The 27,824-nt window shown below is 44.7% G+C and overlaps 1 protein-coding gene across 5 annotated transcripts in view; it reads right to left on the reverse strand.

The window, feature by feature from the left end:
- Window positions 1–332: 332 nt before the first annotated feature.
- LOC118399358 (semaphorin-6D-like) overlaps window positions 333–27,824 on the reverse strand; it is a 186,714-nt gene continuing 159,222 nt past the window's right edge. For 4 of the 5 annotated variants that reach the window (XM_035795378.2, XM_035795377.2, XM_035795380.2 and 1 more), the window contains 11 exons: window positions 27,520–27,642; window positions 25,604–25,692; window positions 23,280–23,497; window positions 19,984–20,115; window positions 19,686–19,841; window positions 18,168–18,341; window positions 17,396–17,536; window positions 16,137–16,214; window positions 12,763–12,821; window positions 12,045–12,098; window positions 333–4,780 (listed from right to left, as the gene is read on the reverse strand). In XM_035795378.2, the coding sequence (XP_035651271.1) occupies window positions 3,453–4,780; window positions 12,045–12,098; window positions 12,763–12,821; window positions 16,137–16,214; window positions 17,396–17,536; window positions 18,168–18,341; window positions 19,686–19,841; window positions 19,984–20,115; window positions 23,280–23,497; window positions 25,604–25,692; window positions 27,520–27,642 (2,552 nt within the window). In that variant the 3' untranslated portion in view covers window positions 333–3,452. The remainder of the gene's footprint in view (window positions 4,781–12,044; window positions 12,099–12,762; window positions 12,822–16,136; window positions 16,215–17,395; window positions 17,537–18,167; window positions 18,342–19,685; window positions 19,842–19,983; window positions 20,116–23,279; window positions 23,498–25,603; window positions 25,693–27,519; window positions 27,643–27,824) is intronic. The other variant, XM_035795382.2, reaches the window with a different exon arrangement.

A 27,824-nucleotide genomic window follows, 5' to 3' on the forward strand; every position in this document is an offset into this window, starting at 1 on the left:
AAGTAGATGCTTTTCCCACTTGGAACCAGTAGGTTTGCTCGATCATATTCATGGATTCCTCGTGTGTAAAAGTTGTGGAATTAAGTCAAAAAGGTCAGAATACGGACACACCTCAATTGTTTCGATCTCCACCTGAACAAATAGCAGGTGAATAGCACTCTATTATCATGCTTAAGTTAAAGCTCAGAATGTGCAGAGAGAGAAGAGTGGGAATTAAAAAGGGAATTACTTTCCATTCACATTCACTTAACTCTGGTCAGAACTGGGCCCCTATTGGTTCAGCTTAGACGGGTGCTGCTCAGTTGTATGAACTATTTGACACATGTACAACATGCATTTGAAGAGCATTTTATTAGATATCTTTCAAATTGGGACATACAGCTGCATTTAATAGAACTCAGGAGCATCTGGGCCATAGTTCACCTGTGAAAAGAAATCACCACAGAGATGCAGGTGACCGCTGGTTTGCTATATTTACAACAACAAAAAAGCAAAACCTCAAGTGAATGGTATGATACATAAGATGTCAAATGAAATACATTTTAGATGCATGTCAGAGCATTCTTCTGAAGCCATATTTATAGCAATTGAAAAAGGTATACATGGCAGAAAGCCCTCCAATGGAACCAGCTCACATTCATCTGACTTGGAAAATCTCTTCTAGCAACCGACTCAACTTTGATTGTTGTCAAAGTGGCCAGAGGAGAGGGGCTATAGATAGGCATTTCATGACAACACTAAAACCACGCTATGTGTCTTGCAATTGACATTAGCATTGAATTATGATATTCATTCTGTATTTCTGCTTAACTTGAAGCAGAGAAGGTGCCAGTGCTGTGCACACACTCAATCAACTCGCTTGTTAAAGTCTTGGTTCCACGCACGCGCACACACACACACACACACACACACACACACACACACACACACACACACACACACACACACACACACACACGATGCTATTACTGTATTTAAGGAAAGTTACAACCCAAAACTATCTTTCGGTATTTTGTTTCATGAGCCCATTGTTGATATAGTACCAACATGAAACAAATACCAACATAGGTTGGGTGGAGTTAACATTTTTACACAGTAATAGCAAATAAATATCTACCCTATGGGCACTTCTCACTGTAGTCATCGCTTCATGCATCTCCAGACACACCTAATTCATGTCCTATAATGCTGAACTTCATTTGAATAGCATATTTGTTGGACCAGGCCGTCATCAACCATCCAGCCTTTCAGTGCCTCTCGCAGCATTTTCATTTACCACCCCGTCAGTTGGCTTCTTTCACCACACACCTGGGGCTCTATTCTATAGCATGACCGAAAAGTAAAAGGCAATGTCCCTGCTTTAGCGGAGATTGAGCCGACATGCACAGCGCGAATGCAAATCGGAAATGACCTTTGCATTTCTATTGGGGAATCTACGGATTGAATGGAGCCCTTAAATACAGACAGTCTTTTAAAAGCAGAGTTGGGCATCACCCTAATGTCCATACCTTGTTAAACATTTGAGAACTTTCAAAAACACAACACAGATCAACAGACCTAACATTGCAGATACACTTTTGGGTCTACTCCAATCTTATCCATCTAGCCCCGCCCCCCCCGTCGTAAAAATATATACAGTACCAGTCAAAAGTTTGGACACATACTCATTCAAGGGTTTTTCTTTAGTTTGACTATTTTCTACATTGTAGAATAATAGTGAAGACATCAAAACTATGAAATAACACATGGAATCATGTAGTAACCAAAATTGTTAAACAAATCAAAATATATTTTATTTGAGATTCTTCAAAGTATCCACCGTTAGCCTTGACGACAGCTTTGCACCCTCTTGGCATTCTGTCAACCAGCTTTACCGGGAAATTCCAAATCTTTCGACTGGTACAGAGTATATATAAAGAAGCTTGAAGAGCATGAAACAAAAGAAAAGACAAGGAATGCCATTTGTTCTTTTTTACATCTGTCAAGCTACAATGTAGACTTCAACTGCCAGTCAAAACAGAACCTCTATGGAATCCGTGCAGGAGGCAAGACTGAATATTCATTTGTAATAACAGGCTGAGAATGCAGACAAATACTTTTTAACTCTTTTTTTTTAAAAACACACCACGCTATTAAAGAAGGCACACATTAACACATACAAATCAAAGTTTGGCTAGTATTCTTCCACAGTTGCCTTTATTTACACCAATATCCACAATGTTAATAGCAATATGGTAAACATAAGTACTGACTATTACAGTTATTAAGGGCTTGTCCATAAGGGGGCGCTATGTGCCTGTGAGTGATTTCTCGGGACCCTGGTTTAAGACACTTGAATAGCCTGAATGATTACGCCTCACCGTGGAACCAATTCTCACCAAGAATGAAACAAACTCGTTTTTGAGGTTGCAATGCACTTCGCCCCTATACTCTTCTTCAACGACAGTCATATTGGGGGCAAGTTCAATTCCTCTGGAGTTATCATAGCACTACCAGGTCAAGGATTCTCCTAACTTATCAGGCCCCGAGGCGGCCGCCACCTGTCACGGTGCAGCAGAGCCCCCCGGTCATTGTTTAAGGTATCATGACAATGAAACCCCCCACCCCCGCCAGTGACAAACATAAATGGCAAATCTGTGATGCATGTTGGGTCGATACTGACGCTCATGTCTCGTTCTGCAGCATCATTCCATTAACACAGAATGAATCACTTGAAGCATTATCAAAGGAGTCATTTCACAAGGTATGCTGCATGAAGTAAAGTACCTACCCTTTTACCTCAAGGGGTCCAGTTGACACTTAGCTGCACAACGGTAAGTTATTGCTAAATCCCATGCGTCGAGGGATGTAATACCGAACGTGTGTACTGAGTGGGGCCTCCATGTCGTAGAGGGTCTAGAAACGGCTAGGAGTTGAGTCTCACCACAGTTCGTGTAGCTGCTTCATGGCGACGCCATGTGTGTATCTTCACGTGCAGTGCATATGCCTGTACACACACACATACAGTATACACATATTACAGGCAGGGTGTTCGTTCGTGTCGTGAGGTGCTCTCTTAGGTTGAGGGCTTGGGTCCAAGCTAGAACAGGCATTATCCATAGCGTCGGTGGTCGACTTGCGATCTGTCCTTTACATTGAGTTCTGGGGCTCCTGTTAATGTATTCTTTGGCCTTACTGAAGGGTATAGAACCGCACCCCCCCCCAAAAAAAAATAATACCACCACATTTTCTATATCCTGTGAATCCATCACCCTTCTGTGCTCAAGGAGCATTGCAATAATACCAATATGGTACAAAGACATTCATCAGGTGTGGAGGCTATTCTCGGGCGTCTCGCCAAAAGGTGTGTCAGTCCCAGTAGTTGCCCCCTTTCAGCTCCACTTTCCCTAACTCAGAGGACCGCGGTTACATCGCCTGTCGTTTCGGAGCCTCTAGGTCCGACTCCTTAGCGCTCAGTAGTTGTACTTGCCTTGCTCATTTACGGGCGAAGTGGCAGGCAGGAAGAGGGGCTTGGGGGGCACTTGGGGCTTGAGGGAGGCCGTGCGGCGTACGATGGCTGCGCGGTGAAGGTGGGGTGGTTCACTGTAGCTGTGCTGCCGTGTCAGGCAGGCACTGGGGATGAGCGGCTGGTGGACCTCACAGCCGACCCCTCCCCCGCCACCACCTGACGAGTTCATCCGGGTGAGCAGTTGGTGGGGCGGTAGCCCACCCCCGTCCTGTCTGAAGTTGTGTTGGCGCGGGACGGCTCCTCCGTTGCCCATCTTGATCATTAAGTGCCTTTGGGAGTGGTGGCGAGTCACTGCGCTTCGCTCGGGGATGGACTGCTGCTGCAGTGGGGTGGCGCCGGCCGAGGAGGAGGCAGCGGCGTCTGGGGGCATGTCCAGGCGGCGGGTCAGACTGTCCCTGGGCAGGGTGGAGGAGCTGTAGTACGTGGCTGACTCCGTCTCGGGGATCTGGGGCTGGGATCTGAAGCTGCTGTGGTTATGGCTGGAACTGGAGCTACCCGGTAGGGGGGCACACGGTGAGGTCAGCACAGTGATGCTGCGGCTGCCCGAGGCGCTGACCTCGTAGATGTGCTTGAGGAGCTCGTCCAGGGCCGCCACGTCCACCACCGTCTGCGGGCAGCAGGATTGGGAGGCCGAAGCCCCCTGCGCACGCTCATCGTTGGGGATCTTCCTCTCCTCAGGCAGGTGCCCCAGGGCTTGGCCGTTGGTCAGGCTGTGAGAGAAGGGGAACACCTGCTGGGTGACGGACCTTGACGAACCCAGGCTGAAGCCAGTGCCGGGGGGTGCCTTGGACTCCTTGGCGTTGTTGCAGTTCTGGTTCCTCTCCCACTGGTTCCGGAAGGCCTTCATGTTCTTGATGGGCAGCTCCGGGGTGGAGTCTGGGGTGGGCAGGCCCGAGAGGTTCTCCCCTTGGGAGAGGTTAAGGTCCGGGTCTCCCAGGGACATCCCGTGCCTCTCTGGAGTGTGCTCCTTCCCACTGGGAATGAAGGAGCTGTACATCTTGGGCGTTGACACGTCCAGCTTCTCCTCTTTGGGTTGGCCGTCCAGCAGGCCGTTTAGCTTGGCCAGGCTGCGCAACGAAAGGGCAGGGTGGATGGACGCCTCAGGGTCCTTGCCAAGCCGGTGGGCACGGCGGGCGTTGTGACTGCAGTAGCATGACACCAAGAAGCCGGAGAGGATGGCGCCGAGGAAGAAGGCCACCAGAACGCAGGCGATCAGGAGGGTATAGTGGACGCTGGGGCTGGACTTCTCCATGTCAGGGAGCCTTCGGACACCTAAAGGAGAAAAAGCAAGAACAAAAGAAAGAAAAATACGTCATGACTTAGCCCGTACGAAAATAAAAACCTTCCTTGTCAGGTCCTGTCATGACATCAAAAGGCTTTCACATTCTCTCTCCCCCCCGCCACATTGTGGCTGTAACAACGGAAACATTGCAGTGTCTGCAAAAACAGAAACATTGCTTTTAAAATGTCAAATCAAGCTACAACGCGCATCTTAGGCTATACTTCCGCAATACGGATTGAATCCAGCCCCCCAAGTCATTCATTCTTCCCTCCATCAAACACAGGGAGCTATCCTGCAAAGCACTCTGCTGCCACTGTCTCAGGAGGCCACAACAGAGAAGCCTCCAGACAGTCTACTCGTTCATCATAACAAACACCCAAATCAGCCCAGACTCTAAACACAGAGCACACAAAGCTTAGGAGGACCCTGGGAGGAAAGCCATGTTTTTTTCTCCCCCTCTGCAGAGTTGATTTGAGTTCATACTTCACTGCAGGTGCACCTGGCTCCTCGCACTGGCCAAGATCAACACTCCCGATATCCAGAAGCTTATCGGGGCTCGAACAGGCACGCTGAAGCCATGGATTTGCAGCTCGGTTATGGCGAGGCTAAATGAGAATGGTGCCCGAGCCTATCCAGCAGAGCAGCAGCTGGGGTTGGGTTTAGCCCAGCAGAGATAATGGTGTCTGTGTCCTCTGGGGAGCTCCATTAAAATGTCATGAAGGTCTAACAGAGGGATCAGGAAGAGTGGATGAGCATGCTGGACCGGGGTAACTAAAAGAAAGCGTCGCTTGTCACTTCCTGGGAAAAAAATAAAATAAATCACATTTTTTCATTACAAAGGCTACCATGTATATAGTTTCATAAGATGTTGATATCTTGGGAGTAATTGTTAAAGTGTGAAACAGCGCTTGGCCCCGTGGTCTTGCAATCAGAACAGATTTCTAGAACTAAAAGTTGGAGGTAAAAGAATACACAATAATGACATCCTTTATGCAAAAGGATACCGAAACAGAACACACACATCCCGCCCACCACTAATAGCATCTCCCCCTGGTGAGCACCAACACTCTGACTTTCATCTCATCGTTGTCTCTTTTTTTTTCCCTCCAAAAGTTAAAAATAGGACAGGGCGAGAGAGAGACAGATATGGTAATTAGACTCAACCAAAACGAATGTCTTTCTCTTCGAAAGCCCCGTCGAGCAATGCCCTTCCCGTGTGGTTCTCATATAGACTCTTATGTAGGTCACATATTTCCAGAAAGAGTGATGTTCTCAGAGGATTCCTCGCCTCTAATGGGAACCAAATGCATGATAAGCCTCGGATTTCAGCACCGGTTTGAGATCCCGTGCACCGAGCGATATGCTGGCACGGCCTGCCAACCAACTTTAGAGTAGCATTCAAGGGTTAAAACCGAGGGATCTGCTTAGAGAGTCATGGCTTCTGTTGTTGTCAAAACAGTGTTGAATGTGTGAGGTATCTACCAACTCCAATAAACAGTTATGACACGGAAAATTGATTGGCTTGGATATGCTCCAGCTATCGTTTGACAACAAAGAAAAGTCAATATACTGTAGAACAACATCTTCCGTTTGTCATAGAGTAGAAATGAATTCAATTAGAAACCAAGCTATCGCACAATCAAAGACATTTTATGACAGGGGCAAGAACAGAGAAAGGAATATTCAGGGTCTGAGTACGTCGGTAGGTACAGGGACTCCAGCACTGGCATTAGATTCTACTCACAGGCCGATGCAGTGGCATTCCCGCGGCGCGAGACAAGGTTTGTTGATGTTGCCTTTGTTGCAGCACACACTGTCCATTGATAGTGTTGCTTAAAAAGGTCACAAACTGCTGACCAATATTAGAAACCCTGTTACCTTTGGCCTAAGAGAGTGTGGCGCACGCACACGCACACGCACACACACAAACTGTTGTCTCTCGTTTCATTCAGCGACCAAATGGTCTTGGCCATTAGTCAAGTCTGATAGATACACAGTCCCAAGTAACCTGCACTTTATTTTGCCTTCCTACACCTGCATTGCTTGCTGTTTGGGGTTTTAGTCTGTGTTTCTGAATAGCACTTTGTGACATCTGCTGAGGGCTTTATAAATACATTTGATAACTTTCCATGACACTTCTGGCAATGTCAAGCACAGACCGGTTAATATATCAGCCAATCAAAATGGGACTGTTTGATACTTCACAGCAGCGCTACTTCTGTTGGCAGGACAGCAATGCTACTGTACGTGAAGACAGATAATGAGATGTTGACGAAGCATTCATCTTGGCGTTATTTTGACACGATACGGCGCAGTGTAAGCATTATAGCCCGTGCTAATAAAAGGGTGTGATCGTGCCTCTTTATTTGGCTTCAATGAACAGGACATATGTATATCTGCTGGGAGTGTGAGGTATCTAGATTTCTCTGCTTAGTGCCAATGACCAGGCCTCAGGACTTGGCAGGATGTGCCTTTTGAAGGATTACGGAACTGCTGGTGCGAAAAACAAGCATCAGAAAGTCTACCCTGCCTTGAGGTGATATTCTGAACAAACGTCCTCTGGTAGATATAGGCAACTGCCAAAATAATGGGTAAGAGGGATGCAAAGTATATTGAAAGCAGGTGCTTCTACAAAAGAGTGGTTTGTGAGTTAGTTAAGCAATCGACATCCCATCATGCTTAGGGTCATGTATAAAAATGCTGGGCAGTCCATTATTTTGTCTGTCATGGCTATAGGATGACAATGCCCCCCTCCATCTACAGAGCACGAGTGATCACTGAATGGTATAATGAGCATAAAGACAAATGTAAACCATATGCCGTGGCTGTCTCAGTCACCAGATCTCAACCCAATTGAACGCTTATAGGAGATTCTGGAGCGACGCCCGAGACGGCAACACACCAAATGATGGAATTTCTTGTGGAAGAAGGGTGTCGCATCCCTCCAATAGAGTTCCAGACACTGTAGAATCTATGTCAAGGTGCATTGAAGCAGATCTGGCTTCATGGTGGCCCAAAATTATATTCAGACACTTTGTTGGTGTTTCCTTCATTTTGGCAGTTACCTGCATATATGTATTTTTGTAGGCCATTTTGTATAAATCCCAATAAAATAAAAAAAAATGAAGTGTGCATTTTGTTCTCGGTCATAAATGGTAATTTAACAGTAGAACAGATAAGAGATAATTCTGACAAGATGAATATAACATTTAGCACTTAGTGGTGGAATTGGAGTGCCCAGTGAACGCTCCGGTAACTGAAATCCAGATAACACTCAGAATAGTGCTATTATGAGTGTGTATATGCACGTTACCTTAACACATGTAAGGCTTTTTGGGATTAGTGGTTGAGGGGAAAGGCATTATGACTAGAGCCCGCCAGGGAACAGAATCGGAGCTGTCAAACAGTTTGCATAATATAATATGTTTCCTAGTTGTACAACTAGAAAATGGTGCATTTTCACGTATCCAATTGAATGGGGGAGCATCTGGTATTTTCAGCAGGTCTTTAAGTTCAGCAGAGCTCCACTTCAGGTTGCTGGGTAATGTATTTCTGCTTGAGTTTATAGTCACATGTACGTTCTGAACCTGAGCACTCTTGAGCCAGGACAATGGGAATGTTAGGTTTAAGTAATAGGTAAAATGATGTATGCTGGAGAGGCTTGTGATTGGTTAAAATAATCCAACCGGCTTCAAAACCGGCTTATATTTGGTAAAAACGGCTTCGCTCAATTTCTGGTTGGTCACTGTGAGAGGTCTAACAGTTAATAAATCTTCTACGAACACTGATCAGTAAAGCCTTTTACTCAGAATTATGAAAAGCTTTAGTCATTCATTGCCATACATTTTTTATTTATTTATTACCATATCTATATGGTACGGGCACCCGAGTGGCACAGCGGTCTAAGGCACTGCATCTCAGTGCAAGAGACGTCACTACAGTCCCCGGTTCGAATCCAGGCTGTATCACATCCGGCCGTGATTGGGAGTCCTATAGGGAGACGCACATTTGGCTCAGCGTCGATCAGGTTTGACCGTGGTAGGCCGTCATTGTAAATAAGAATTTGTTCTTAACCGACTTGCCTAGTTAAATAAAAGGTGAAAGGTCAGGCACACCTTTTCGCCAGCCAAAGAAAGGAAAATATTTTCACCTAAAATCTTCCCCACCCAATCATTAAAGTAAATTCACCACCAGTCCGGCAAATATCCGACCATTAAATGTACAGTACAAGTATGACACACTGCTGTTAGGCCTGTACAATGCCTTGCCTATCTCCAGGATAGATGCCACTGCTGTTAGGCCTGTAGCACAGTTGGTAGAGCATGGCGCTTGTAACGCCAGGGTAGTGGGTTCGATTCCCGGGACCACCCATACGTAGAATGTATGCACACATGACTGTAAGTCGCTTTGGATAAAAGCGTCTGCTAAATGGCATATATACAACGCCTTGCCTATCTCCAGGATAGATGCCACTGCTGTTAGGCCTGTACAACGCCTTGCCTATCTCCAGGATAGATGCCACTGCTGTTAGGCCTGTACAACGCCTTGCCTATCTCCAGGATAGATGCCACTGGAATCATTGGCTTTCCCATATGTACACGTCGCTCAACGGGCAATAAATTCATTATCTTGTTTTGCTCGTTTCAGGCGGAGCACCCTCGTCACCACTGTAATGGATGCTGCCAAGCCTAACATGACAGCGCTTCCCTTCAGGATTGATGTTTCCTGCATGAATGTGCCTGGGAAATCACTGCGTCAACAAGTAAAGCCACTAGGCACCCCCAAGAGAAGCTGAATACATGAAAACCTGAGCATGATAACCGGCTCCAGTGACTCACTCTCAGGGTATAATAGAGGTTGGTGGTGTTCTCAGTGGTGAGAGAAATTATATTCAGCCCGGTCTCAAAAGACCAATCTTCCCTTTGTCGGACTCAATCTGAACGTCAATACAAACTGACGATTCAATCGTTTCCCCAGCCTCTTCATTTATTTACACATTGGCGTTTCAATACGGCGTTACACCTACCACAGTATAGGACTCTCTTTATGCCAAGGATTTCCACTAGGTGAAGACGTGCGTGTCGTGTACATTTGTTAATGATACGGCCCGGGCCGCGGCTCCGCGTGGTGCATACTGCTACAAGGTGATAAACCGCGGACGGCTATAGGAAATACGTTAAGCTGCCGTAAAAGTAATTAGGAGGTCGGCCTACCACGCGGACGTCCACATAACGCATGCAAATGAGACAATCCGATGTGATTTCTGCTTCGTCTCGGCCCCATAATTGCATACCTCCACCCGAGCTGACGACCCACCGCCGAGTTCCTAAAGTGTTTTTTAATGAGTTGAGGCACTTACAAATGGAGTGTCTCTGTGTTATCTTCCTTGTATTAAAAGGGAAGGTCTATAGCATCAGTTACTGCCAAATAAGTCATAAATTGCCCGTAATTATGATCATTTGCACAGCGTTCGCCCGCAAGACCTTTTTCGAAAGGGGCTCTTGTTCTTTTTAAAAGACCTTGTAGAGCTTTCGGAACAAACCAAGGCCAATTTTTGGACCGGATTGTTCGAGCCAGCTGGCACAACACAGGTCTGTCCAATGTTCTACAGCCGCAGGACCAATCTCTTAGAACACTGCGGACCACTTAGGCTTTGTGGAGTAATCATAGATGGGCACAAGGCCACTGTAATTTACTATATGAGCTGCAGTTCAATAACCAACTGCATTCCCTATGTCCTATTGATGCATCTCTAAATTATGTATAAAGTATCCACTTTAGAACTAAAGTTAATGTGTCAGATTTGGGCAGGATTTATGGACAAAGTTCATCCTCACTGGCTTACGGGTATATCAATAATCATTGTATGTAAAGCCACGATAAAGATAATATATTCCAAGTGCAGTGGTAAGTTCTCATGTCATATTTCCATCCTCTGGTTTTAACCAGGATCAGTAAAGTACTGCCTTCATTAAATTGATTTGTTTCATAGGCATTCAGAAATGACAAACAGTCACTCTGACCATTACCTGGCTAAACGTTGGCATGCTCCCTACGCCTAGTCCATCATTGGAGTCAGGACGTTTTCTGCATAGCCATCAAGACCGTTTCAAGGTCTTTGGCATTGCCAGTGTTTCTGGGGGGTTTCAGTGATTGAAAACCACCTTCGCTGTGTTCCCGGTGCTCGTGGAGGGCCACCTTGAACCCTGTGTGCTGCTGCATGATGGGATTGACTGCTAATGAGGCGATACCGCCATGATTTTATACACAGATTGCACCTGGGGGCCAGTCAAAGTTCACTCAAAATAGCATTATTTTTTAAAAACAGACTCTAGTCAGAATTGGACTTCCCCCAATCGAGAAATCACTTCTCTGACAGACATTCACGCTTGGCTGAGCCACGCCAGGGCCAGGAGGTTAAAGCCCAACGTGCCTGTTGGCAGCCGAGGCTAGTCTCTCCATTAGCCTCTAATAGTGTCATTCACTCCTTGGGTTAATCACAGTGAATGGCAAAGGCTGGTCTTCTATTACATCACGAGGGTCTTCTCTGGTGTGAGGCTCGCTCTGTGAATTACAATTACCACGCTCAAGTAATATTAGGCCTACCAGAGGGGTTTATTGACTTAGGCCATGCCGAGTTATGAATTGCGAGATTGAAAGTACATTATCTATCGGCTACCCAAGGAGAACCTCTTGGTTTAAAAAGTGTATCTGATCTTACTCCTCAGCCTCCAATTTCCAGAAGCAGCAACACGTGTTTAATCTTCTCTACAAGATGTGGAACTAGAGCAATGTTTGTAGCCCTGTGAAGGAGCAAACTGAACCAAACAATCAAACATTACTTTGAATTTCGAGTCAAATAAAAAGCTATAATGGTCTCTAAGTCAAAAGGTTTAACAGACACGGAAAAGCTTGGGGTCTTTCATTTTCAAGTCGTCTAGTGAGAAGCCTTAAAGGGAAAAGACACTTAAACTGTTTAATTTTTTGGGGGTTTCATTAGTCCCCCTGTTGATACAGTCCCAAAATGTTTTGCATGTCAGCAGTCAAGTTTTCAAGATATTAGACATACAAGAAGCAAAGGGTCAGCGTTCACATCGTCATGGTGCGAAACTACTGATTGCCAAAATAGTTATAGCAAACTCATTGTATGTCACTTAATTCAGTGTTTATGCTCAGTCATACTACAATGAAACGAATTGGAAAGCAACACAGGGAGAAAGAAAGGGCGAGAGACTGGGAGAAATGGAAACTGACCGTAGGCCGAGTCTGCGGCGGAGTTCTGGTTTCGTGTGGTCGCCAGGACATCTGCTGATGGGAGCAAAACAAAGCATTAATATGGAGAGAGAAGAGACGGAGTGAATTACATACCGCTCACAAAGACAGAAGAAAATAAATGGGGTTTTCCCGACGGCGTGACGTGAAATACAAGTAGTAGGTTCCAAAATGTGACCCAGTTGTGGATTCAAGTGTCATAAAATAATTTTTAGATGTGCCCTTTTCTCCCCTATCATACTTTTCTCTTCATATTCTTGTACTTTTAGTCTGCCTTGTATAAACATGCAGTGTAGCATGTAAATGTGTCTGCAGTATGTAGCCTTGTTGATAGAACTTCCGTGTGAACATACTTTTAAAAAATGTATATTTGTAGGTATTTTCTTAAAACTGCATTGTTGGTTAAGGGCTTATAAGTAAGCATTTCACTGTAAGGTCTACACCTATTGAATTCGGGGCATGTGACGAATACAATTTGATTTGATACTGTACCACTTCAATGTTAGCTGGCAGATTGACAGGTAGCAAATTCAATTGCCACATCATCAATTAAATCCATAACAAAAGGGGAGGAGGTATTTGATATAACACCATGGAAGCCTGTGAAACCCATTCTTCCATGAAGGAATAGACCCTCTTCATACAGGGCTAATGTTTAGGTGAGTGGCCTGTTGCCATGGGGACGTTGATGATAGCTCACCATGGCAGTTTTCAGGGTACAGTGAGTGGTCTCCCTCGATGTCCTGGTCAAAGCCAGCCCTGGGGAGAGAGAGAGAGAGAGAGAGTAAAAATGGAGGCTCATCACCTGTTTTCCTGTTTGCTGCCACCTATCCAACTGTAATTGGGACCTGTGTCATTCACTCCAGGCTGGAAGCCCATTTAGCGCCATCCTGACACAGAACTTGCCCGACCTGCCAGTCGTGGAGGAGAGAAGAATTCCTGTAGCCCGTACACTGTGTCAGAGAGACATCCTGCATATGCCTATGACTTCACCATCCACAGACAAGGTGGGTGAATCAGGAGAATGGCACGAACGGAGAGAACATCCATTTTTGCTGTCCAATTAGAAGCCAGCGCCACGACTGATAAAGGTCAGATGACAATAACTCTTCCTATCAGGTGACAGGGGGAGCAGATGTCGCCGGGCCTCATTTGGCAAGGACAGCCTGCATCAGTCAGGAGAAAAAAGGCAGCTATGACTGAAGCCAAGGTCATAATCCAGACCCTATTCAAACAAAATATGTAGCCAGACACAGTGTACAGTGTCTTACCTGTGCATATTCCAGCACACTTTTGAGGGATGTGAAACACACGAGTGCGGGTTTTAACTATTAAGCACTGTATTTGGGGCCACTCTCCCCTCCTGCCCACGGAGTGTTCATTCTCATTAGGATTTTTCAATCAGTGCATGCCGCTTGCACTGATAGCCATCGATAGATTTAGCGTGCTTGTGAATGAGAGAAAAGGTCCACACACAACCAGATACATTTAGAGTGGCTGGAAGCTAATGGAATGTGTGGTTTGAAGGCAGCACACAAGTGTCCATTATGGGAAGGGGAATGAATAGGATTAGGTTGGATCCTACTTCTGACACCAACGGGCGCACATTCTCTTTCACCCTCCAGCCCTTTCCATCTTGGAGCTGCAGAGTCCTTGCTTTGTGTTCATTTGTTTGTTTTTGCTTTTCCCCCTCCTCTCTCGCTCTCGTTCACTCGCTCTCTATGTATCCATTCTCAAAAAAAGTGTGGGATGCGTGAGCGAGAGAGAGCGCTATTCATTTCCCTCGCTGACACTTTAAAGCTCTATTTACTTGTAATGAAGGAGGGCAAAGGACTAGGAGACATACATATGAATAGATGCAAATTCTCAGAAAAAAAGACTGACAACGCATACATGCAAACAACAACCTACCAGAGATGCATACAGACACAGTGATATAAGTAGATATAAGTAGATATTTACAGTGGTGTAAAGTACTTAAGTAAAAATACTTTCAAATACGACTTAAGTCGTTTTTTTTGGTATCTGTACATGATTCTTTTTTTTTCTTAATAAAAAAAAAACTTTTACTTCACTACATTCCTAAAGAAAATAATGTACTTATTACTCCATACATTTTCCCTGACAGCCAAAAGTACTCGCTCAATTTTGAATGCTTAGCAGGACAGGAAAATGGTCCAATTCATGCACTCATCAAGAGGACATCCCTGGTCATCCCTACTTTGATCAATTACATTTACTTTTGATACTTAAGTACATTTAAAACCAAATACTTTTACTCAAGTACTGTTTTACTGGTTGACTTTCACTTTTATTCAAGTTATTTTCTATCAACGCATATCTTTACTTTTACTCAAGTATGACAATTGGGTACTTTTTCCACCACTGGATATTTATACAAATGTTTGCCAATAAAACATATAAAACAGTCACAGGTAGGGACACCCACTCACAACCAAATACAGAGGATTCAGTTTTGGAGTTGGCCTAAATAGAAGTTTAAGTTTAGGAGAACAAGCAACATATTTTAAACCGCGGCGGGCCAGGCTGCAGAGTTCCTTCAGGACCGACTTCCGCTCCATTTAGTTTTTTCCCGGGTTGCCTCACTTGGGAGCTCTTTGGAGCGTTTTGCAAAGACGGCCTGGTCTGCCAAAGCAGCTGTCACATTCACCTCTGGATCAACCCAATTAGTCTCCAGGGAAACCACTGACTCGCTGCCACGACAACAAGGCCCATCTGCTGCTCCTCTTAGGGAAGTGGCGGAACCACAGTGTCCTGGATGAGGTGTTTCCAGAACCCTGAAAACTTTCCTCGTCCCACTGAACTCCAACTCTCTATCCAAAATTGTGATTGATACTTTTGAGTGGAACTTCATGGAACTTGCAATAGTCTCAAGTTTGATGAAACCTCATCTTAAACCGCCAATTCCTGTGCTGCTGGAATGAGGAATGTCACAAAACGTTTTCCCACAAATCCCAATATTAGATTACAGTGTGTGGTATTGAATTCATGTTGGTGCACTACGACATTTAAGAAAGCTAAATGACCTTTTTTCAGCCTCTAAAAGATTCAATCTAGGCTTTTACTGCGGACACAACATGACAAAATGCGCTAAACCGCCAACCCTGGAAGTGCCATGTCGAAACTCAATTCTTCAGCAGTCAAACCAGGCAGACTGCTTTCCGCTCTTCTACTCGGTCCCACACATCTAAAATCTTCACTTTTTACTGACCAAGTAACAAACAGACAAAAAATAAAAATCTACACTGGGATATTTAAGGGGATCGTCTCATATCAGCGAAACAAAGTGTTGGCAATTTGTTTGATTAGTTGAAATCGGGTGCGATGGCACTAGGTCAGGACAGAAACCTGATCACTGCTAGGGAATGGGTGGGGTTGTGGAACAAGGTTAACTGGTGGCATGGCCAAGTGAATCACCATAATCACCCTTTTACACAGCAGCTTTTTCGATAGCACTGGAGATCAACGATTATGAGTCACAGTGTCAAATGACCCCTCTTCGGTTCATGAGAACTGATCGATGGCAACCCATCAGTTGTTCAGTCATTTCTTATGTTCCAGATAATTAGAGAGACTATTTTCATTTTCAGGAGGTCCGGGGTGAAAACATGTTTTATTCCTGACGATTGCAGTATCTGTCAGCTCATAAATAAATCAATGAACTCAAGCCATTGTGGCTCAAGCGGTTGAGCATTCCTTTCACTTAAAGTGCATTGCATAAGTGGAAACTGGCCCAAGGCCAGCAGATATAATGAAACAAATGAATGCATATTAGCATACGGTGCACCAGAGTGTATAACTTGCTGGTATAAAGAAACTGACTAGCGCAAGAAAATGCATCTTTGAAGAGCGGCCCTTATCTGCAGTACAATGATGTCACTCACTCAATACATTCTTCTTTAATATGACTTCCACAGGGTTTGAGATTTATTTCCCTCATATCTTCTACTCTCTAATCTCCTCTCCTTTTATGGGGCCCAATACCGATGATAGATATACGATCACACTCTCAAACCTTTATTACCTTTCAGATTGACAGAAAGTGACACTTACTTGAACCCTGGCGCCATGTTGGCACAGCTCCCAGTCCGGAGCCAGATGCAGTATGGGTCGCGGGACGACAGACAACTCCTAGAAAAATGACGAGGCAAGAGGCGGTTAAAATCCCTGTATGATATCGCTCCTTGGCGTGCAGGCGATGGGCGCCCGACTGTGTCTACTTTGACACAGTGACACGCCACACACACACACTTGAGCCAAGGATACTGCTGCGGTCTAGTGGAGCGTATTCTGTTGGGGCTATTCCCCAGCTGGTGCTCTGCAGAGCGAGACTGGCTGGCCTGCGTGTGAACTCGGGAGAGGTGATTGTGTCTGACAGTGTCAGTGTGTGTTTTAGCTCTTTCTCCAAGATGACAAGTCTGCCCGTGACAGACCTTAGAGGACAGGTGTGTGCATCGGTTTCTAAATATTTGTGTGTGCCGTGTCATTATGGGCCGCCTGGAGGGGTGAAGCCAGTCATCTTAGTGACAGGTGTCCTCAGTCTCTCTCCCCCAGCCGTGGTGACACACTGACAGCCAGGGCCACGGGGACTGAGGGGGAGCTCTCGGGGAGGAAGAAGGGAGAGGGGAGGGTCTGTCTTTCACTTGCCTATGGGAGGAGGAGAGAGGGTTGTCTTCTTTGGGTCTCTCACTTGTCACTCAGTTCTCTGTTTCCATGAACCCCTGCCTCCCTCACATCCCGCCAGTAGGAGATGATGCACACGGCATCATTGTGGGCTGACCTACTGTGTTTGTTTGCATGCACGTGCAAGTGTGTGTGTGTGACAGACTACGAAGGAGGAAATTCGTTTTGCAGTTGGGTGTTTAAATGTTGAATTATTCCAATGGGAGGATCAGTCAACTATACTGATATATTCTTGATATCGCAAACATTTCCCCCAACATTTACAGGCTGTTCAAATATTGATTATATGGGCAATTAAGCCGCCCTTTTCAATGTTTTGGTTGTTTGCCAAAATATGCTCTCTGCGCCAAACACATTTGGAGAATTTGGTCATTTCCTCATGCCTTCCCTGTACTCTGCTTGCGCCATTAATTGGCAAAATGACTAGAACAAATATAAACATTTGTTTATACTGAAATCACTTGACCACAAATTGACATCTAACGAGCTTGGTATCCAGAGACTAAGTATTTGTTATAACACCGAGCAAACCATTTTGAGCAGTGTAAAAGCGGTACTAAATCCTAACAATACTGCATATCCTCCCCTTTGCACTCTTGCACAATCATCTCTGCCTTGTTGTAACTCACTTTTTGCAGGCGCCGTGCTCGGTGCAGCGGCTGAGTGGTACTCTGATGACACAGCTGGTGAAGGCCACGAACAAGGCATGATGCTCCTTATCCAGCTCCATTCCCAGAATCCTCCTGTCCTCCTGCCCTTGAACGTTGCACCTGTGGCAAGATATGGTCACGTGACACGTGAGAACCCTTACAGCACAGCCATACTAATGGATTAGAGTTAGAACCACAGACACGTGAAACACAGTACTATTCATTAGTCACAGGTCGCCTTTAGCCTCCGGGGCTCCCATTTCTATCTGTGTAATAAATGTTCATTTAGTAAGTTTATATACCATTTGAACACCCAATATAGTGTGGAAAATGCAATTACTCTGCCCGTCAACTACCTTAGTTCATATTTTGATCATTTGGTAGGGGTAATACCATAATAATGTAGGTTACAAGCTTCAAAGGAATACTCCGCTCAAAAACTATTTTTGGTATTTGTTTCATTAGTCCACTGTTAGTATAGTCCCCCAAAAATGTGCATGTCAGAAATCAAGTTTTCAAGACATAGGACTTTCACCGTTTTGCATCCTATTATGCTTTTTGCGTCATTATGATGCCGTGGTCAGTATTTATACTGTATTCCTTTAAATCAGGTATAGACTTATTCATTTGGAGACGGTCCCGGCTGAAATTAGACACGGGTGCTTATATAACAGTCAGGTTCTCATTCCATTACCGAGTTTTGCTATTACTAAACCCGTTATAGAGTGACTTATAGAGGTTCTGTACTGACTTAGAGGGGTTATAGACATCAATGTCCTCCAAGAGTTGGGAGCCAAAGGAGGCGTTCGGATGAGTGCTGGACAACACCTTCAGGACCCTGCCATCCTCAGAGCCCAGAAAGACTACAGTGCGGTCCTTAGACGGCCCGGCAGAGGTGTCCACCGCAATCTGAGTCAGCTTGTACCTGGAGAAGGGAAAACACAGTTAGCGCTGATTGTACGGCCGGCAACGGTAACTAGTCAGCCATAATGTGTCAGTCATTCAGAACAAGTGCACCGCCACGACTGGCATGGAGATACGGATCAACATAGGGTTATAAATAATTTAGAATTTGTATTTATTTAACTTGGCAAGTCAGTTAAGAACAATTCTTATGTACAATGTCGGCCTACCCGGGCCAAAACCAGCCAGCGCTGGACCAATTGTGCGCCGTTCTATGGGACTCTCAATCACAGCCGGTTGTGATAGAGGCTGGATTCGACCCAGGGCGTCTGTAGTGACGCCTCCAGCACTGAGATGCAGTGCTTTAGACCGCTAGGCCACTCGGGAGACTTTCAGTTGGATATGGTTTTTCAACCCTTTGTGCTTTCCTGATTTTAACCCACGTGATTCTGTCATTTTCTGTGCACCAAAAGATGGGAGTGGAGAGCACACTCAAATGGGGTAGACAGAAGTGCTAGACTGCAGCTGCGTTGAAATTTCACTTCTGCTTTAGGCTACTTTCTGGGTGAAATTTGGCACTTTCCCGAATGGTTACTGTTGGTTGCCTAGCAGGATAACAGCTGTCAAGGAAGGTTTTGTAAATGAACCATGATTGCTTCCAGAATGTGCAGGTTCTTATCTTTGTGTGTTTGCACGTGCATATCTAACGCCAGTCATCTCAACTGGCTGCTGAAGACTGCATAGCCACTGTATGTCATTTTCAGTTCATTAACATCAACTATGCTATAAAATATGTATTTCCTCGGGTTCATGAACGCAACACACTCGATGAGAATATCTTATGATTTAAACCCCATTTTATCTCCCAATATTTCCATGACTTCACCTCGGGACATTTCACCAGGATGTTTCGTCTCTAGATTTGGGAGCAGTGTGAGATAACACGTTCCCCATGCACCCCTGACTTTTGTTGTCATTTACCAGAGTATCACATCAGCTTCCTGCAGTGAGAAGCAGCAGGCGGGTCACCCAGGGGGTACGGCAGGCAGACTCAAACAGCTCATATCACCTTTGCACCGCCAGTAAATGTCAAACTTTGTGGATGAAGCCACAGTCTCCGGTCAAATACACTAGCAGTAGCTAGGCTGAGGCAATTTCAGGGTTTTTGTTCCTGAGCGAGAACAGTTATCTGGTTTGAGGAAAGTGTCATTCATTGACTAATTCGATTTATTGTTGCACTGAAATACTGATATATGTTAAATTTGATCAAATGTTATATTACATTGCATTATTGTATATTTGTCTAGGTTTCCATTTGTCCACACAAAGAGAAGTGGTTATATTGTTTGGTACTGCCCTACTGTACCTGCTGGTGGTGCGGGTGAAGCAGGGCCGGTCGTTGACGGAGGGCACCGCCTCGTCCATCAGCGGATAAGACTTGATGAAGGTCAGCGTGTCGTCGGGGAAGTTGATGGATGACTTGTAGGCCGAGGCCGGGCCATCACCGGCACAGGAACCAGGCCTAAAGCAGAGAATAGAGAAATTACACAGGTGTGTACTGTGCTAGCTGGTCCCAGATCTGTTGGTGCTGTATAGCCAACTCATAGGTTTGTGGTCATGCCTGGTCATATGTATTCTAGTGCCCCTTCAGGACAGTCTCATACCTGGGCTTAGGCACCTGTTCCTCCGGTACTGGGGTCCAGGCTGAGTCACTGGTCTTCTGCTCCTTAAACTTCCCATTGAAGGCCTTCTCTATGTCGTCCATGTAGAAGGCACACACAGCTGAGCCAGGGATACTGACGAGGGAGACAGACGCAAAGAGCGTGTTCAAAAAAATAAATAAAAAAGAGCCTCGCGGGATTGAGCTGTCGAAAAGGTTTGTTGAAACATGGTTGGCTGGTCAAACAAGGTGAAAAAACGCGACATGATCTGGTGAGCACAGCTATGTGTATAATTAAAAATCAATATCAAAACGTTTCTGTGGTAAAACTAAAATGGTCCTGGGCTGCGAGGAAGGAGGTCCAGTGTGAGTGAATATCAGGCTGTTTTTCCAGTTTTAGTGGTGTTGCGCATATTCTTGCAGTGGAATACCCATTTCAGATAGAAGATGTCGTATATTCTCAAAAATATACTGTATAAGGCAATGTTTATATGACCCCCTTTCGAACAGCCCCTCATTTACTATAAACTATACAGTACTGTGCAGCCGTCTTCATCGACCTTGACAAGGCTTTCGACTCTGTCAATCACCATATTCTGATCGGCAGACTCAGTAGCCTCGGTTTTCGGATGACTGCCTTGCCTGGTTCACCAATTACTTTGCAGACATAGTTCAGTGTGTCAAATCGGAGGGCATGCTGTCCTGTCCTCTGGCAGTCTCTATGGGGGTGCCACAGGGTTCAGTTCTCGGGCCAACTCTTTTCTCTGTATATATCAATGATGTTGTTCTTCCAGTACTTTCGTTCCAGTACTCTGCTGCCTGTGACTGGAACGAATTGCAATAATCGCTGAAGTTGGAGACTTTTATCTCCCTCACCAACTTCAAACATCTGCTATCTGAGCAGCTAACCGATCGCTGCAGCTGTACATAGTCTATTGGTAAATAGCCCACCCATTTTCACCTACCTCATCCCCATACTGTTTTTATTTATTTACTTTTCTGCTCTTTTGCACACCAATATCCCTACCTGTACATGACCATCTGATCATTTATCACTCCAGTGTTAATCTGCAAAATTTTAATTATTCGCCTACCTCCGCATGCCTTTTGCACACAATGTATATAGACTCTCTTTTTTTTCTACTGTGTTATTGACTTGTTAATTGTTTACTCCATGTGTAACTCTGTGTTGTCTGTTCACACTGCTATGCTTTATCTTGGCCAGGTCGCAGTTGCAAATGAGAACTTGTTCTCAACTAGCCTACCTGGTTAAATAAAGATGAAATAAAAATAAAAAATACTACTTTCTTGCATGTATCTCTCTTTTATACATAGTGGGCAACTGGCAAATTGTGAAGGGTAGGGGGTGGGGGGTGTAGTTAAACCATGGGGGTAGGGCTGGGCTAAACATTAAATTCCAAAATGCCTGTATCGCAAGAATCTAGGTTCTTGTTTTTATGAGCGTTCGGTCTTTGGTCTCGCTCCTTCTGTGCTGTGTGCACTGTGCACCATCCCACTCGCACCAAGCCCCTGCCACTTCCAGTACAACAAAAGACAGAGTATCTTCTTCCTCTCTGACAGCACGCAGTTTAAACTCGCGATTTACATTTGAGGTTTGGTCCAACAGAATCGGTCATATGGACACCAAAACTATTAGACATGATTTTACTGTGATAGACGAGAAGTGAACCTTGATTTTTGAGATTTTTTTTCTCCCCATTTTCGGGATTTCCAACTCCCTTCCAATCTCCTCAACGGGCTTGGGAGAGGCAAAGTTTGTGTCACGCGTCCTCCCAAAACATGACTCGCCAAGCCACGCTGCTTCTTAACGCCTGGAAGCCTGCCGCACCAATGTGTCGGAGGAAACACTGTTCAACTGATCGACTGTAGTCAGCTTGCAGGCTTCGATGAGCCAAGGAAAGCGCCCGCCAAACCCTCGCTGGGCCAAAGGTGCACCACCATACGGGACTCCCGGTCACGGCCTGCTGTGACACAGCCTTGGATCGAACCCCAGGCTTGTAGTGACGCCTCAACACTGTGATGCAGTGCCTTAGGCCGCTGCGCCACTCTGGGAGAACTTAACCTTTTTTAGCTCTCAGCTCCCAACATGTGAAACAGAGTAGACCCTACGAAAACGAGAGTATCAATGAACATGATTGTGGAAAACGTATTGTGGAAAACGGAAAACGTTTGTTGTGCGCGGCATAGCAGCATTTTAGCCACATACTGTTATGTGCTAGCTTTCTCGTCTGTGTTTTTGTAAATGTGCAATTTATTAAAGTGCAATGAGCATAAAGAGACACGTTTATATAAGGAATTGGAAACTCGTTCTCATTCTGTGAAATAAGCCTCTTCTTATCCAGGTAGGCAACTTGATTTCAAATCTGAAAGTGAACAGGCTAAGTCATTCAAACAGCTGGACAGGAGGGTGCATTCATAACAGTTCAATTGTTCTACCATGTTAGCAAGCAAATAGATCCAAGTTGGCTAGACTTGAAATATAAAGATTAGCTGGCTACTCGCTAGCATGTGGGCTTGTGCTTGAGAGATTGTTTAGGAGACCTGTGTTCATTTTCTATAATGCCTGCTACAAGAAGTTCGTCACTATGAGTGGACGTGCATATTTCTGGTAAAATTTGTAACAAAAAAAAATGTATTTTCTAGGACTAATTGAAAGCCAGATCAGTGATTATTGCAAAGAAAAGCAGGTTAAACTATTTTGAGAAAATAATTAAATTGTTAATGGGTCTCATGCTTGTGGAAGGATTTTATTTAGCTTAGGTATACTTTCATAAACCCTGAATTCATTAGATTATTCCTGACTGTTTGAAATGCTGTTTATTGACCTTTAATTGTGCAAGACTATTTAGAGAAAACACGTTGTATATTGTGAATCGCCGTTAAGTTTGAAAAAAAGATAAACAATTATTTTTAGGCCATTTCGCCCAGCCGTACATGGGGGCTGTTTTTGCATTTCAAATTAGGGAGGTGTTGAACAATGGAAGTGTTAACAAATTTACCTTTAATAAAGCAGAGAACAAATCACACAGACCCAATACCTGTATTTTGGTTACATTACTTGATCATTAGGTGGGTTTTAATTGTCCATGTCTTTTTTTTTACCCCCCGACCCCTTTCAGATATACAAAATAGCAGGTAAAAAGGAGAATCCATAGTAAAATAGTAGGAATTCTGTCTCTCTGAAAGGGGTATAGGAAACGTATGGATATTGGCTTTGATGGACTAGCGCCCAGTCATTTAACATTCATTCACCACTACTTTCATGACCGCTCGGCTAACCTGTTAGCTTGCGTAGTGAACACTCCCACCACTGCGGGGCGCTGGTTGATCTGCAGCACGTTGGTGAGTGACTGCAGCACGTCGAAGTAGAAGAAGGAGTCGCCGGGTACCGAGCAGTTGAGCCGCGCCTTCAGGAAGGAGGTCCAGTAGCGCTCCAGCACCCGAGGAGAGCCGCCGTTGTCGTTCTTACACACCCGCGCCACACGAGAGAACACCACCTTGGAGCAAAACCAGAAAATAATTAAATATCACAGAATAGTGCTTTACTATCCTTGGCGCTCTTCTCCTGACCCCCTGGGACATGGGACTTGAGAGGCTTGAAGCAGCCACAGTTCTAGCTGTCTGGGGTTAACACGTGCCTTGCTGAAGGGCACACCGGTAGTAGCGGGTACTTGAGATTCTGTCACCAGCCGTTACCATTTCATTTTCAACCTGCCCTCACCTGGGATTTCAACCAGCAACCCGCTGGTTACACCAGACTAACTCCCCCAAATGGATGTTCTATTTCCCATGTTAGCTCAGTGGATCCGGTCCAGAAGGCTACAGACCTGTCATTATAGTTCATCTCCTATGTCCGACCATAATGGTGCCTTTATTTTTTCACAATGAATCGATCACCCATCTCAACTAGTCTTGATACATCTGATATGGGAACATAGTACATCCATTCTCACGTCTTGCTCTAATGGACAGAGCTGAAGAACACAGGCCATACAGTACAGTCATGGCCAAAAGTTGAGAATGACACAAATATACATTTTCAAAGTCTGGTGCGTCAGTGTCTTTAGATATTTTTGTCAGATGTTACTATGGAATACTGAAGTATAATTACAAGCATTCCATAAGTGTCAAAGGCTTTTATTGACAATTACATGAATTTGATGCAAAGAGTCAATATCTGCAGTGTTGACCCTTCTTTTTCAAGACCTCTGCAATCCACCCTGGCATGCTGTCAATTAACTTCTGGGCCACATCCTGACTGATGTCAGCCCATTCTTGCATAATCCATGCTTGGAGTTTGTTAGAATGTGTGGGTTTATGTTTGTCCACCCGCCTCTTGAGGATTGACCACAAGTTCTCAATGGGATTAAGGTCTGGGGAGTTTCCTGGCCATGGACTCAAAATATCGATGTTTTGTTCCCTGAGCCACTTAGTTATCACTTTTGCCTTATGGCAAGGTGCTCCATCATGCTGGAAAAGGCATTGTTCGTCACCAAACTGTTCCTGGATGGTTGGGAAAAGTTGCTCTCGGAGGATGTGTTGGTACCATTCTTTATTCATGGCTGTGTTCTTAGGCAAAATTGTGAGTGAGCCCACTCCCTTGGCTGAGAAGCAACCCCACACATGAATGGTCTCAGGATGCTTTACTGTTGGCATGACACAGGACTGATGGTAGCTCTCACCTTGTCTTCTCCGGACAGGACAAGCTTTTTTCTGGATGCCCCAAACAATCGGAATGGGGATTCATCAGAGAAAATTACTTTACCCCAGTCCTCAGCAGTCAAATCCCTGTACCTTTTGCAGAATATCAGTCTGTCCCTGATGTTTTTCCTGGAGAGAAGTGGCTCCTTTGCTGCCCTTCTTGACACCAGGCCATCCTCCAAAAGTCTTCGCCTCACTGTGCGTGCAGATGCACTCACACCTGCCTGCTGCCATTCCTGAGCAAGCTCTGTACTGGTGGTGCCCCGATTCCGCAGCTGAATCAACTTTAGGAGACGGTCCTGGCGCTTGATGGACTTTCTTGGGCGCCCTGAATCCTTCTTCACAACAATTGAACCGCTCTCCTTGAAGTTCTTGATGATCTGATAAATGGTTGATTTAGATGCAATCTTACTGGCAGCAGTATCCTTGCCTGTGAAGCCCTTTTGTGCAAAGCAATGATGACGGCACGTGTTTCCTTGCGGTAACCATGGCTGACAGAGGAAGAACAATGATTCCAAGCACCACCCTCCTTTTGAAGCTTCCAGTCTGTTATTCGAACTCAATCAGCATGACAGAGTGATCTCCAGCCTTGGCGTCGTCAACACTCACACTTGTGTTAACAAGAGAATTACTGACATGATGTCAGCTGGTCCTTGTGTGGCAGGGCTGAAATGCAGTGGAAATGTTTTTGGGGGGATTCAGTTCATTTGCATGGCAAAGAGGGACTTTGCAATTAATTGCAATTCATCTGATCACTCTTCATAACATTCTGGAGTATATGCAAATTGCCATCATACAAACTGAGACAGCAGGCTTTGCGAAAATTTATATTTGTGTAATTCTCAGAACTTTTGGCCACGACTGCACATACATTTGTGGTTCTATCACTGACACCCTTTTACCTTGCCCAGGGTGGTGTACTCCACTGCAATCTCACTGAGGAAGAAGTAGACATAATTCCCATACTCGATCGCATGGTGGAAATGGGGCTCTGGGGAGGCAAGCAGACACAACAAGAGGGGAGAAGTGAGAGGTGAGATCAAATGAAAGTCATTATGGGGAGTCATCATTTTCTGGGGAGTATCTGTATCTGCCGGAGATGGAGTCCTTGCTGTTCAGGAATTTGCGCCAACCCTGTACTAACACCAGATCCAACTAATTACATACCCAGCCATCACCTGCGTCTTGAGACGTCTTAAGAAACACTCAATGCCATCTATCCAGACATGTTATGGGTGTCAAGACATGTCTCAAGACACTAATGTAAAAGATTTAGTCTTTATATAGTCTTCATTTTGGAATGTTTAACATTTCAACTTCATGGAACATTCTACTGACAGTTGATATAAGACTCAAATGGTAGTCTGTCAAACCTGAAAGATTTTTTTTCAACTTGAGGAAAGCATGCAAAGCATTTTAATATGTAATGTACGTTAGCCAAAATAATATTTAGTCAATATGAAGAAATATGTTAGACATCTTGTTTTGGCACAACCAAATGTGACATTGTGCAGACTCTGGTTAGCGAGCTAACAACTGTCATTAGCTAGCAAGTATAGTTAAATCTCTAAATGCATGTCTCTTTTTTTTAAATTTGCCCAATGGAGTCCATGGGGGAGCACAAAGAGGGAACGGGATCATGTCAAAGGTCTCAACCTCGATGATCGTTCAGCCATCACCACCGATCACCTTAAGATGTCTCAAGACAAAGTTGACCTACTCTCGTTAACCGGGCGACTAATTCTGGTCTTTCCTGTGCAGTTTTATTAAACAGAGAATACATCTAAATGTTACATTAAATAACATCTCCCAAATAAATGGATAAATGGCTGGTGCATTTATAGATGTTTCTTGTTTTATTGATCAGCCCTGCAAACCTCACGTGCTGCAGAGTAGACTGGACTTATAGTGACCTTCATGCATGGTTAGGCTGACGAGGTACGTTATGACGGATGCTTGCATCTGCTTTCTTGTTTTCACATGTGCTTTGGTAGTCATTGTGTAATGGACACGGCCCATGTCTCTTTTGTCAGGATACGAGGATGGAAGACATGTCAGCCACCCAACTAAATGAAGGTAAGTGGTCACCCAGCAAATACAAGTGAGAACACTGCATTGCAAAAAAAAAAAAAGGACCAGGACACATGCAACGGTCACTTCTTCCCATGAGAACAGGAGTGCTTAACTGATTCATTCTATTTTCAGACTGGACATAGACAAAAGCTGGCGTCCTATCTGGTGTCAAACGGTAAGACCTCGCGGACGATGGGGCTTTACGCTTCAGGTGAGCTGTTCATAAATAACGTACAAGAAAATAGCAGGGTACCTAATGATACCTAATTACATTTGATTTTCTTACAGATTAAGGAAGAGGATCTCTAAGATCCCCAAACAAGAGAAGACTATCTCTGGCTGTAAAGGCAGGCGTTGTTTGGAGCTCTATACCACCTTCAACTACAGTTATTTTGTTGCTTATGAAATTGGTATTTTTGGTCAAAAAATCTTGATTACTTTGATTTTGTGTCCATCACAATTGGGGCTATGGATGTGCACGAAAGTCGTAGAGTGAGTGATTAGTATTTATAATGAATTTTAGAAAATGAAAAGAACAAATTATAAAAATGTCTTGATATTTCCAATACGTGTTTATAGAGACGTGTCGTCATTTGCTAAGACAGGTCTCAAGACATTGTGATGGCTGGGTAGGTAAGGACTTGATGATGCAGTGGTGAGTTAAAATGGGTGTACTGGTACTGGGCTGAAAAATCGACACACCCCCAACCAGGACACTGACAGACACGACATTCACGTGACCGACCTCGGAGCCACTTGGAGTCGTACTTGACGGTCCGCAGGACGGGGCTGTCGTCGCCAAGACTACGGTAGATGACAGCGTCGCTGGCCAGGAAGTCGGTCATGGTGGCAGAGTAGAAATCACCACCTAGAAAATAAAGTGAGTATAGTAAATATAGCAATTAATAAGTAAGATAGTATAAAAAAAGCAAGTCATAGTAAGACAATACAATTAAAATAGTTAAGCTTTATATAAAAGACAAGTCCATGTCATATCTATTTACCAATTCATATATGAAACACTTACATTTATGCTATAAGAATGCTCAG

Source organism: Oncorhynchus keta, chromosome 20 (genome assembly GCF_023373465.1).
Source record: "Oncorhynchus keta strain PuntledgeMale-10-30-2019 chromosome 20, Oket_V2, whole genome shotgun sequence".
Lineage (NCBI taxonomy): Eukaryota > Metazoa > Chordata > Actinopteri > Salmoniformes > Salmonidae > Oncorhynchus > Oncorhynchus keta.